Below are 14,304 nucleotides of genomic sequence, written 5' to 3'. Positions count from 1 at the left end.
AAGGTGGTGTAAGGCCATTGCTTTGAACGGACATTGTGTTGAAAAATAGGGTTTTGTACCCAAGAGAGTGGGGAATGATATGGTGTGTTTATAACTGTAATGACAGTGGAGTCTGCGATACTATACGGTTACAGGCTGTTTGTTTCTGTGGTATTCTGTAGGTCATATCTTTGTTCTCACCAGCTATATTATTGCTTATATGATTTGTTTTTGTGTGGTTCTACACTTATGTGGATTTTAATCCCAGTGTTTTTTATGGGACTGCTTATGCCATACAGTGTTGTAGTGCGCTAGGTGTGTGACAGTTTCTCAATGTTGTCTTATTCTCAGAAATGTGCTTCCCAGTGTTTATTTTTACTGTCAATAAAGCTGTCATTGATTACCATTATGGAATAAACTTTCATAGTTTTTTGATGATTGGGCCTGCAGCTGCATTCTTGAAAGGACATTGTAAGTGAGGTTCCAGTATCACTGCTTATAAAATATTTGTTGATTATTACGACAGCTGTGTTGGAAGATTTCAATTTTCAAGTATGTCTATGTTGTTCCGATGCATATATAACATCTGGTGTGGCTATGTCTGGTGACCGTACTTCTTACATTTCAAGTGAAATTCTAAAATATTGATTTCACGTCAATTTTTGACAGTTCATACCATAGATGTTTTATGTTTATAAATCGACTATGGTGTGAACTTCATGAGGAATTTTAATGAGAACAGTTGCCAGAGACAGTCACACCACATGTTATACATACGTCAGGACAACATAGACATACTTGAAACTGGAAATCTTCTGAAACAGCTGTCATAAAAATCAATAAACGTTTTAGGCAGTTATACCGGAACCTCACTTATAATAAAATTTCATAGTTGGAAAACTTAAGAAATAACTTTTCCAGCTGTAGTTTAACACCTACTATAGCCTCGCCAACTTCAAAGAAGCAAACTTATACAGTCGTGACACCAACAAAGACAGTGATATTATATGGACATCAAGACCACCTGATGTCCATAGGAAAGCGTAATTTTCTAATGCTTTAAATTATCTTCTTCAAAATTTGGAGTATTGCACCCAGATATGTATTTCCACAGTTAACCAGATGATGGCAGTCATGCTGAAATACGTGTAGTGTTTAAAAAGTATTCTAAATATGTTTGTTATGTTTTCTCATATGTTCCGCTCCTAAGTATCCCCTCAGTCTTAGGTATACGAAATGAAAAATGAAGCTAATTCATCTAAACAAAAAATATGTCCATCACATGTAATACACAAGTATAACAACAATAAAATTGGACAAATTTGCACATAGGTATTGTGTGTGCCCTGGGACAGTTACTGATTTACACAAGTTGCAGAAATCTGCAATTTTTATCTTCCTGTGCAAATTTAAAATACCCTTTGCAATTGTAATACTGTTTATAGAAGAAAGTACTCTTTCAAAGTACTGCGAAATGTTCTTGTGATGTAAGTAAATTGAGAATTAAATTACATAATGAATGTATTTAAACGTGAACATCTCTTATGTTCCTCGTTAGTGACTCATTGTTACTTCTGTGTGTAATTTGTACAATAGCTGTTGTTCGATACAAGGTAAGTGTATCTCTGTGTTGCCAGTACAGTGCTTGACGTATCATGACCTCTCTAGACATATAAGCTGCATCATTCTTTCTTCATTCCTCGCATTCGCTTGAGCTACGCAGTCTTCTTTTTGCAGAAGCACAAACCGAAAAAAGACTTATGTGCTGACAGCAATATTGATTACTACATTAAAACTTTTCGAGATCTGTCGCTCAGGAAACTTGAACTACCAATGGCACTTTGTGGGATTAATATTTACAATGGTGATCACTGACAAAATGTATGGGAGAAACAGGTGGTCAGTATGAGAGCTGGGAGGATTAACGAAATATTGCCATAATAGTACAGAAGAGTTGGTCAGAAAGGTGGTTGATTTTACATGTGAATTAAGACTGTAAACCTGTTGCATTAATGCTAAGCAGTATTTTTAGTTTCCAAGCACACTATTAGCTTAATAATGTATAGTACTTATATAACTTGAAAATTTTTCATTATAGATTGTGGGTAGCTTACTCTGTGTAATTGAAGTATTATCTGAAAAAAGCTGTACATATATTCAGACATATCTCAATAAAACTTAAAGATAATACAGTGATAGACATTCCACAAAACACAGAAATAAAATATCCTGTGACTACAGTATCAGCAAATCACAATAGGACTTGTCAGTTCATACAAATACCTGGTGTAACAGTTTAGGTGATGGTTGATGAGGAGAGGGGGGGGGGGGTGGAATGGAAAATCGATAGGGTTAATCATTGGTAAAACACATTTGGTTCATTGGTAGGATGGTGGGATACTGGGGAAACTGAATCTTTCTAAAAATGAGATTTGCTTACAAAACTCTTGTGTGACTTATCCTAGAATATTTCTCAGTTACGTGGGGTCTGTACAAAATATAACTGGATATTGAACTTGTGCAAAGGAATGTGTCAGAAGATGCTGAAAACCTGGGTTGACAGATGCTTGAAGATGGATAGCAGCTGTCTCATGTAACGCCCTTACAGAGTATCAAAGACCAGTATTAAGTGAGGAATCTGGTTATACACTACATCCTTCTGTATATTGTAGGAGCCACAGAGATGAGAGTAAACTGATTACTATGCTCTCAGAGGCAGTTAAACATTCATTTTTCTTGCTCTGCATACACAAGTGGAATGGGAAGAAACCTCAATATTGGAACAATGGGAAGTACCCGCTAGTCATGCACTTCACAGTGGTTTCCAGAGCATTGGTGTGGATGTAGATGTAGATTATAAATGATGTCCTTATAAGAATTCCTCAAATTTTTGAATAAAATTCATTAATAATGGGAAAGTTAAATTACTTTAAATTCATTAGTATACATTATGGTGATATAAGGAAAATAGTATCTGACAGGTGGCCACCAAAACTTTGAGATGAACTATACGCACTTACAGTATATAAAACTCTGGACTTGCATAATTGTTGTACATGTTTTGCTTTTCCAAGACCCAATCAGCAAATTCATACCATTGCAAATTGATGTCAGTTGAACCTTGTAAGGATGTAAATGAAGATCTTCAGTCAGAGTTCGCTACATGTTGCTCCTTGAAATGTTCAGTTCTTGTGATCGACAGTGAATTGAGGTTCAGGTTCTTTGGGTTACATTCTTATTTACTGTGGTGACATTTTCAGTAGATCTGTTGGTATGATGTCTACAGCAACAAAACCACTTTGCTCACATTTCAGACAACTATTGTCCAGCACAAAGAGAAGCAACCTTTGTTTACAACACAAACCTTTTTCTAGAGTTCTACTTTTGTCCTTTGTAGAGAAAATGTTTGCAAAACCTTCCCTCTCCCACCAGGTAAAGTCTCTACCCCATGAGAGACATAATTATATGTTATGTGCTGAGTGGAAAGCAGTTCCTGTTGAACCACTTTTGAGGTAGCTTCCAGGCAGTGACGGTACTTTATTTCAGGTGCCAGTGGTCTCTCAGATAAAAGTACAATCATCCGCCATGTCCTAATTTTTATAGTTCATTTTGCTTAAATGACAGCATGTCGTCATATATCAAAGGAATCATTGTCACAATAAACAATGCCATTCTGTTCTGTTAGCAGTTACTGCTTATGAACAGTATTCTCTTAAAAAAAGGGGGGGGGGGAGAACTAGAGAATCTGTGTAATCTTATACCTCACGGAATGCTCTTGGCTAATAAGATTTTCAACAGCATTCAGTTGATGATTTGGTGAATAGTGCTGATGGACAGCATTATTACCTTCTCCAATAACACCTAAAATGATGATCTTAGGGTTGTGATTATCTTACTTGCCGAATGCAAGTATCTAGGATTTAATGATATCCATTATTCTTACGGTTAGTATTTGTGCATCATTAATGCAATTCTTGAAAATTCTTAGTGGCTCTTCATAAAAATGTAGAGTTTCAGGGCAGTAACATTGAATAAAATGTTCTCAGGCTTTCAGCTGTGCCAAGTGTTTAAAATGTCACAAGCTTTCTACCTGGTACTCCATAGTCATTGTGAAGCAGAATGACTGCTGGTATGCCTTTATACACTTTTGCTGCCGGCTGTGACATCACTGGTGTCTATGCTATCATCATATGTGGACATAAGTTGACTCCTCGGCAGATGTGGCTGCTTCACACATGCCTAAGCACACTGACATCAGCTATTGTAACCCTGCACCAAAGCACACTGTGGTAAAAACATTGGTGAAGCCACTCAAATCTAAATCACTGACTACACTTTTTGATGGAGACTGTGACCTACAGCTCAGCATGCATGTGATCCAAAAATAGCAAGGATAGAGCTCGCACATTGAATACGGAGTCAACATATGCTTGTACGGGGCAATACTGCGGACACCGCTGACAGCACAGCCAGCAGCTAGTGTATATGAGGACGTACCGGCAGCCCATCAACAGTCATTCCATTTGACAATTGTCAAAAACTTTTGCCATTTTACTGCCTGATGAGGGTACATGCATTTCACTTCAGAGGTCGCCGAGAAACTAACTTCTACCTGAACATCCGTCTGGGCACACCTGTCCATCTCAGTTGTGATGAAACGAGCCAAAGATGTCATATAGTGTGGAATTTGGAACATGTTTGAATCCTGCTAACTCTGTGTAACCGTGTTTGCCTGACATATCATGCCCTAATTCACTTAATGTCTCTCCAATGAGTGAACTATTATTGACACTAGGTTTTTCGAAATTTGATCCACTCTGAGAAAACTGACAAACTCACTCTCGCACATTACATATGGTTTTATAATCACTCTCTCATATGTTGCATCAAAAATTCTTTCTCCGTGACATCACATCACATCTCCTTCCCAGTGTAATTTTGGCAATAGAAGTGTTGTAGAAGTTAAAGCAGTTAATTGTTGTAATTGATAATCAAAAAGCAGTGACAGTGATTTTCGGACCTTCATTTGTTTTCTAAACCCATAATTTGGGGCAGAGAATAATTATTGCCACTTTTTCACATAAATTCTGTCTTGCAGATCATATTTTGTATTACGAATTTTAAGATTCCTACTTAAAGTTTCTGAGAGAGAGTTTGTAATTCGAATGTCAGAATTGTAAATCAGGAAAGAAACTGATGTTAATCTGGTGATGCTTTCTTTGTGACCAGTCGAGCATCAAGTGGCATTGTTTCTTGGTGGTAACATTGCACATAGTTGCTTTGCTAATACTGATTCTTCATCTAATGTGTCTCATCTAAATAAACTACTGTGTCTTTGAACTCAGGTTCTGTATGTACTAGGCTCATTTGTTCAGACACTATTTTAAATAGGCCCTGTGGAACAACTTCCCACCTTACTTCCTTCCTCTATGTGACAAAGACTTCATAGTATGAGCGCATACCCTTGCAGCTTTGTGAGGTATTTGAGCTTGTACTACCCTGAGAGACCAGCCAATACAGAAAACACACTAGAAAATTAAAACCAAATTAATTTGATAATACTGCATTTGCCAGATGGTTTATTGGCTTCTGGAATAGCTTCACAAGAACTGTAGAAATTAATATAACTAATAACACAATTTATGAAACTAACAGTGTGTAGCTAAGAACAGTAGGAATCCCAACCATTCTGATATTCTAGGAGATGCACTGGATCTAGAATGAAAACAATAACTTGTATCGCACAGGACTCTGCTCTTGTGCAGTGCTCCAGATGAGGTACGTCCTGGGTTTAAAACTGTAGGAAACAGTACTGTAATAGTACCCAGTAAAGTGACCATTAAGGTGTATCAAATAGCTACTACTGTTGGCATGGTATAAGGAATAGTAAAATGGAATTGAGATGATGGAAAACACGTAAGTGAACCATTTGTCATTTCAAAAGTAATCACCATAAACGTTAATGCGTATATCCCACTGTGAGACATGATGCTCAGTGTCTTCATAGGAAAATGTTTGTGGTGGCCTGTGGAACCGTTAAGGTACACAGGAGTGCTACTCTTCGTCTGAAGCAAATCAACTGTCACGAATGTCTTTCTTTGGGCTTCCAAAAATATGGAAACTGCGTGGGTGGGATTGAGACTGCATGGGGGATGTGTAAAGGCTTCCGAGCTCAACCTCTGCAGTGCGGTCAAAACAACCTTGGCAAGATGTGGGTGGGCCCACACATAATGAAGAATTTATGTTGCTAGTCGGATTGAAAGTGACAAATTTTATGTAGTTTTGTTACGCAGCTAATTGTGCATGAAGTCACATTATGTGTTGTTTTTCTTTATCAAGATCACATTTGAAGATCTTAGTCACAAAATCTCTGTGATGACCAACCTTGAACTTTGAGATGAATATTCATTTTGTTGTGGCGAATTGTAATGACATTTTTGCAAAGTGTGTTAGTGTGTGTGCCTACTCAGTGCCGACACCACACACAAATTATTCGCAGCATTCTGCCTACGTCCATTCCATGCACTACAGGTATTACATTGGTGGAGTTGGTAGTGCTATGTAATGGCATGAAACTTGGGCATTCTCTCAACATTTCCTTCCCTCAGTTTAGGAGTTTAACATAAAATTAAGCCTCCACATTCCATTTTGTAGACACTTCCCATTAACTCACATGCCCCCTCTTTTCCATAGATCATGCTTCGCCTAATAAGGAAGTTCAGTAATTTCATTTTTGCTATACCTGTCTTTGTGCATTTTTAACTGTACTGCTTCTTTTAAGTTCATATTTAATTTCAACTCATACTTTAACCCCATAAAATAGTCAATTTTTTATTGAAAATGAAATTGCTAGAAGCCAGTTAAGGATTGTAGCTGTACTTGAAAAGAAACATTTATGCCTACCTGCAATTGTCAATAATATTCCAGATATGCGTGGTACCATTGCAAAGAGATCTTGTATTTTATTTACCGTTGTCACTGAAATTTGTGCAAACAGTATCACCTGTACCCAGTTTCTTTCTTTTTTCCCCCCTTTCATTTTGTAGCTTTATGTGTAATTTAATTGTTTTTTTAATGCAGCTGCCATCCTTATAGTAAATTTGTTTTTTACTTCTCAGACATGACGTATACTGTGTGGAAGATTTTAGTTTTATTTGTGAAGTATTGTATCATTTGCTTACAACTGTTCTCTCCACCTCCAGATAGAATTTTGTAGAACATGTAAGGTACTGTTGCACAATGCAGGTACGTGGGTTTGGCAATTTACATTCAGGTTTCATTGGCACCTTTAATGAAGTTGAATTTCATAAGAGATACTTAAATGTGTGTAACAATAACTTTCCCAGTCTTTTATAATTGAGGAAAACAGTTTGTATGAAATTAATACAGAAAGGTTATTCATAACATGAAATATTATAATGAGATGAGATGGACGGTGTATTTACTTGTTTTCATCAGCCTTAGGGTAGTGAAAGTGAGGTGATTAATGATTACGTATAAGAGATCAGTAGACTGTAGGATGACTTAAGAGCACAGTAAAGTGTCCCAAATAGTAATGAATGAGAAATATTGGCTCATCTTTATTCCTCTGTAGGAGACATGTGGTTTGTTACTACTGCTGATGTGACTGGAGAAGTTTTGTAGAAACCATTCTCAGTGTGATTCATTCTGTGTGTGTCTGTTATTATGGATGAAGGTGTAGTTTACATGCCCTTATTTAGTTGTTGACAATGTATTGCATTGTGATCAGTTGAATTTTTATCCTCGGTGTATTTGTTGTGTCAGAATCTGTTACATACTGTGGCTGGTCTTTCATTGAAAACTAACTAATCAGATAAACACAGTAATAAGAGGTAAACTGTGGTCATCCAAACGAGTCCTTAAGGGCTGGCACTGAGCACTGTGGCTAATATCCTGAGGGGGTCACATGTACGCAGTCCACCCGAGACTTTCAGCAGGTTTACAAAGGACTGTTGTGCTGTGCGGGTAATACTTAACTTATTTGTCTTCTGGATAGCAGCAGCTGCAGCATTTTAAAGAAATGGAATGGTGTAATTTTTGTGACCTATGGTAGCCTTTGAAAGTGCCGCTGAAATAGCACATACAATTGTTAACTGAAAGGTTTTGTAAAATCAAGAGAGCATTTGTTGCTGCTTCATGTTCTCCTTGTATATACAATGTAATACATTTTTCCAGCATTCTGTTGACTCCATTAGCACATTTTTGTTTTTCTCAAGAAGTTAAAAAGTGATTAATTACAGTAATCATTATCACCACTCGTTCATGTTCACATGGTGTGTTTACTCTAATGAACTCTACAGTAACAATACAGGTGTCATTAAGCATGCAGTGATACACAAATTCACCTGAGCAGTAGACAGATGCAGCAGACTGACACCGTTAGCTGACGTTCCATTTGGTACACCACTTCCTGCAAAACAAAGCCACCACAATGTGTGTACTATCACCAAACAGGAACGACAGTTTCGGTGTAAATTTGCCTTGTCTGCTTGCCCCCCTCTCTCATCTTCCTGCGCACACACTACTCCAGTTTATCAAATGACTCTGCAGTGGATACGCAATTATCCGAACTGATTGTTGTTGTATGCCATTTGTATACTAAAAAAAGTGCAAATAATTGAATGTATGAAGAAAAGCAATTTTTGTATTATTAACTCTAGAAAAAAAACCTGCGTGCCACTGCATGGTCATCTTTTAGGCATATTTCCTGTGGTTATCTTTCTGCAGTTCATACATAATGTTAGGTGATTGTTTTTGTAAAAACTAACAGTACAAAGATTCTTCCGAAAGTTCATTTTTCAGTTTCCTCGTCACTTTTCAAAGTTTACTCCTATCTTCACTATAAAGTTTGCAGGTGTACTTAAAACTGAATCTGCATTCTTCTTAATATTGCTTATTGCAGAAATACCTACACCATACGTATCAGCTGACTAGCCAGTTTCTCATTTTTTTTAAAAAAATGAATTGGTATTTATTTTAACTTCTAATGATAACTGTAGTGGCGTAGCAAGACAGCCAAGCCACTCGGAGGTAGCCGAAAGGCACGCGTTAAGCTCATGCAGATTGGCGTGAGGTCTGGAACAAGGTAAAGTAATTATCCTATAAAGAAAAGAACGTAGTTCTTGGAATACTTAACTTTAATCCACAATTGGAGAACATCGCTCTTGTTTAGACATTATTACACTGAATCTAAACTGGTAATGGCGCCTTGCTAGGTCGTAGCAAATGACGTAGCTGAAGGCTAAGCTAACTATCGTCTCGGCAAATGAGAGCGTATTGGTCAGTGTAGCTTCGCTAGCAAAGTCGGCTGTACAACTGGGGCGAGTGCTAGTAAGTATCTCTAGACCTGCCGTGTGGCGGCGCTCGGTCTGCGATCACTGACAGTGGCGACACGCGGGTCCGACGTATACTAATGGACCGCGGCCGATTTAAAGGCTACCACCTAGCAAGTGTGGTGTCTGGCGGTGACACCACAATAACACTATTCTTTTGTGCTTTGACATGTTCATGCACAGACATGGCCCAGTGCAGTGGCGTAGCAATTGGCAATGTTTAACTCAAACAATAATGAAACGTGAGAGACCATGTGAGTTATAGGTGGATAGTGATGCTGCCACATACATGTGCTCACACGGACTAGCCTACAGAGATATTTGCTCGTGCTTGGTAATCCAAATGATTGTTAATCCGGATAATCAAGTCTCTGCTGTATATGGTTCCAGAGACATTTCAAAATCTCAAACATTTATGATGTATATATGCAGACTGAAATGGGGATGAAATGGCGAATTAAAATGTGTGCGAAGGCCAGGATTTGAACTTGGGTGTCCTGCTCACTAGGCAGATATGCTAACCACCATGCCATCCTTGAACAGAGGCTTTGCAAAACTGCAAGGAATACCCTAGCATGCCTCACTCCTCTGTCCAAATTCCTGTTCACGCCTCAGCCCACTTGGTACTCCACCTAAACTCAAACAGCATATACATGTTTGAGCCCTGCCTTAACCTGCTTTACTGAATCTGACACATTTCCTTTCATTGTTGAAGATTTCATAAAAATGGTGAAACATGAGATGAAGCTGAACTTCTCAATCTACGTGTTTATCCACACTACGTCATTTGTTCCTATAGTAGTAAGTAGCAAATTAAACCATATTGATGGCCCAGAGTGTGTGCTTTATGAAGCATAAATGGAATAAGGGTATGTCCAAGAATGTTGGAGTTTAGCTCTAGTCATTCCTTCCGAAAAACAGTCACACACAGTAGTCTGCCATTCTGTCAGAAATTCATATTTAGCAGTGGGTAAACAATTTAAATTTTGTGTTGTTGCACACACTTATAATGCCACAAGAAACTGCAACAAGTTATTGAATTTTAAAGTCAGGATTAAGTTTGTGTTATTGCTCATACACCAGTCGCTGCTGATTGGACACCTGGCTGTTGTGTAGTTCCGTGTGTGTTAAGAAAATTGGATCTAAAGCTGTTAAGATTCATAGTTTGGAAAAGGTCTTCAGACCATCAATTGCAGCCGTTACATTTTTATTGCAGTAATTAACTAGTGCAAATTGTTCTCGTGGCATACTATGGTAAAGCTAGAAAATTGTGTTTGAGGCGGTTGTTCCCAAACACTCTGCAGTATCATGATCAGGACTTGGCAGCCAGTAGCCTAAGTCAGCATCAGTGTGTGTTCTATCATCCTCCTCCTCCACAACCACAAACTCCAAAACTCTCTCACACTCTCTCTCTCTCTCTCTCTGTAATTGTTTGCTATATCCTTCTTTGACTTCCCTTCTTCACACTGCAGCATTGACCAGTAACATTTTCCTTACCTTGACACTCCACCACAGTTTTCTAATTTCCATGAGAGTTCATAATATGTGTTTTACTTACAAGGTTTGTTTATATCTCTATCAAAATTTTGAGTTTCAAGTTTTATCAAGATCCAGTTTTAGAAACTTTTATGATGAGTCTTTTCTTGAATTACTTTATCCAAGCTTTAAGCTGGAGACATACTACCTAGAAGGTTTTGGAATAAATTTTGAAATTTTAATTATTTTTCTGTTGTACAGGATCCAAACCGAGCTGGTCGTGGAAAGCCTAACCGTGACCGCAACAGTGTGAGTAGTGGTCCTCCTGTGGGAGGATACTTCACTACTCCTCCACAGGGGGATCAACAGCAACATCAAGAACAGCAACAAGACCAAAAGCAGCAACAAGATGACCAACAGCAAACACAGCTGAATCCTGACACTGACTACCGCCAGACACCTGCCAAACAAGAGGGGGGTGGGGTAACTGACACAGAGCAGAAGACAGAACCAGATGACGGCAGTGGCATTCAGGCATCTGCAGAGACAGACCAATCTCAGACAGGTCAGGATGGCACAGAAGGGAGGGACGTAAAAGAAGAAACAGCGGAGAAACCCCCTAAATCTAGCCCTGTGAAAGATGGTGTGATCCCAGGCTTGGATCTATTAACAAATGATGGGGAGAAGAAAGAATCTGCAGACGGACATGGGGCCACTGAAGAAACCGAAAATAGTGCCAAAGACACAGATGATCGTGCAGACCACTTGACATCTGCGTCAGGCCAAGACTCCACTTTTTTGAATCAGAATGCTGGTGGACAAAACTCCACTGGGGCCCAGGGATCATCATTTATTGACCAGAGTTCACTGCAGCCTAACAAACAAGAGGAGGATAGTGGAAATCATGAATTGGACAGTTCTTCCGAATTGCAGACAACTAAACAGTATGGCAATAGAGAAGCTCCCACTGGGCAGAGCATGGGCCAGGCTAGTGGAAACACACAGTTTACAAATCAGCCTCCTCCACTTTTTGGAAGCCAGCCACTGGGAGGTTCTGACAATAGGGGCCCACCACCTCCCTTTGGCAAGGGTGGATTTGCAAATCCCCCACCAGGTGTACCCCCTCAGTTCGGCGGAGCAAATCAGCTACCACCCAGTCAACAGTATGGGAACCAAAATTTCCAGCCAGGACCTGGCAATCAATTCGGAGGCCCACAGTCTGGACCAGGAGGTCCCAACAGAGGTCCTCCACCATTCGGAGGTAATTTTGGACAGCCTCCTCCAAATGCCCAGGGATTCGGCAACCAGGGGCCACCAAACTTCGGTAGGGGCGGTCCCGGAGGTCCACAAGGTTTTGGAGGGCCGAGAGGACCACCGAATTTCGGAAACAATCCGCCAGGTGGTCTGGGTGGATTTGGCAATCAGGGACCACCAGGAGGACCCGGTGGGTTTGGAAATCAGGGAAGAGGCCGTGATGGACCACCGTTCGGAAGTGGAGGCCCTAGATTTGGAAGCGGTCAGAGTTTTCCTCAGGGAGGACCGAAACCTTGGGCTTCTGATGACTGGCAAAAGCCCCCGATCAAAGAGGGAGGTGGTCTCCTGGGAAATTATCCTGCCGAGAAAGATAATACTGACAGGGAACGCCCTCCAGGATACCCTCCGCCTCTGCTAGGTCCTCGCGAACTTCGTCGCGACCAAGACTTTGGCGGCTTTCGCGGAGGCAGAGGCGGACCTATGGGTCGAGGTGGGGGGCGTGGGGGTTGGCAACACAGGGGAGGTCGAGGAAGGTTTGGGCCGGGGCCAGGGCCACCAGAAGATGGACGTGGCGGCAATGACCAGGTGAGCAGGAGATTCTCTCGCCCGTAGGAAGTAAATAACTTTGCAGGATTATGTGGACTGTTGGCCTCACTCGATCTGTGATGATTTTTATTTTCTGCGCTTATCATTAAAATGGTTTACTGCTAAGACATGCATAGATAAGGTGGTAAATGTGTTTTTTGTATCGTTGTTGTTTTGAATCGGACAGTGACTTGTGCACGAGATTCATCTGACACCGTCAGATTGATAGAGATTTCCAGGTGAAGCTTTTTAGACACTGCTATCTAATCAAAATTACAGTGTAACAGATTAATGCTAGAATATGTACACACTTCCTGTGTTCAATAAAATGACATCTTCAGTTGCATACAGTGAGTTCTGTAAGAGCTGGAATTCAAGCTGTTTTTCTGTACTGGGAGAAGTTACAGTATTTATGCACTTTGTGAATTTGTTCATTACATATCGAGTGTTGGCTATAGAATAGTTCCTGCTCACTATGATTTTTAAAACAGTCAGTTCTCTGATTCATAATACTGATATTTGACCACATTCCTCCTGTTATCAATATTATTGTCTAACAAGTGAGTGGTTATAGTATTCAGAGGCTCATTGTATGCTGGCTTAGGTTGAAACATTTTACCACATGTTTGAAGACTAAAGCAGGTCTGGTTTTAAATAATTTTGAAAATATGGTTAGAGAGAGAGGTGTGTGTGTGTGTGTGTGTGTGTGTGTGTGTGTGTGTGTGTTTTGCACATTCGTGCAGGTGCACATATTTTTGAATAGATGTGTTTTTGTTCTATTTGTTAAAAAGAAAAACTTTTGTTTCAGATATTATTTTTGTCATGCACAGAGCTCACTGTGACACATACATTGTATTTTTAGTGTGAATTTGCTGTTCTTTGAGTTGCACTCTTTGCAGGTGATCTACACATTATTGAACTATGTTTTAAAGTGTGGAAGAAAATGACTTAAAATATTTTGTTTATTGCCATCAGTGCACCTTTTGATCACAAAATTGCAATTGAAATAAAAAGGAAATTATTGTAAGATATAATCTTAGAGCAAAGCTGTTTCAGTTAGCCATATGCCAATAACTATATTAGTTAATTGCATACTCTGCCTTTACTCAATATGTAAAATAAAGGTTGTGTTCTGCCAGTAGCCCATTAAGTGTTTATGCTTATAAATTCTTGTTAGGCTGGAATGTCAAAAAATGAGAATATCTGCCATATAAGAAATTAAGCTGATAGTACTTGCCAAATGGTTGAAATGATGACCATGTGAATAGAAACACTTACTGATTGTTAGCCTACCCTCCAGTTCTGCAGGTGTAAGTGAATTTATCAGTCACTTTGTGTTTTTTATTCCGGTCATCATCTTGTGTTATGGTTAATAATGCCTCTCATTGACCCTTGTAATTGACACTTTTCTGTTCTTTATTATTATTATTTTTAATTTACGTGTTGAGAAAATTTCCTGTGCGTACAATTAAATATTTACTGCTGAGAGATGGTTGTTATGCTCATAAAAATCTGGTAGAATATCCTTTTCATTATCTTGAAATTTTTTTACTAGTGGTATAATTTGAACATTCAACTTTTTTCTTGGCAAATTACTTCTTAATGTGGAAGCCACTGTGTGTTCTGTCTTGACTAAAGCTTAAAACATCATTTTTTA

General features: G+C 39.2%; 1 protein-coding gene across 8 annotated transcripts in view; it reads left to right on the top strand.

Annotated features, from left to right (window-relative positions):
- The window catches only part of LOC126210040 (YLP motif-containing protein 1-like), a 392,244-nt gene that overhangs the window by 84,561 nt on the left and 293,379 nt on the right, over positions 1 to 14,304 (top strand). For all 8 annotated transcript variants that reach the window (XR_007540599.1, XR_007540598.1, XR_007540597.1 and 5 more), the window contains one exon: positions 11,070 to 12,647. Coding sequence is in view for 5 of the 8 variants with exons in the window: in XM_049939145.1 (XP_049795102.1) it covers positions 11,070 to 12,647 (1,578 nt within the window). In the remaining 3 variants the exon portion in view is untranslated. The remainder of the gene's footprint in view (positions 1 to 11,069; positions 12,648 to 14,304) is intronic.

Source organism: Schistocerca nitens, chromosome 10 (assembly GCF_023898315.1).
Source record: "Schistocerca nitens isolate TAMUIC-IGC-003100 chromosome 10, iqSchNite1.1, whole genome shotgun sequence".
In the NCBI taxonomy this organism is placed as follows: domain Eukaryota; kingdom Metazoa; phylum Arthropoda; class Insecta; order Orthoptera; family Acrididae; genus Schistocerca; species Schistocerca nitens.
Note: the sequence above shows the minus strand (reverse complement) of the source record. Positions and strands in the feature narration are given on the sequence as shown.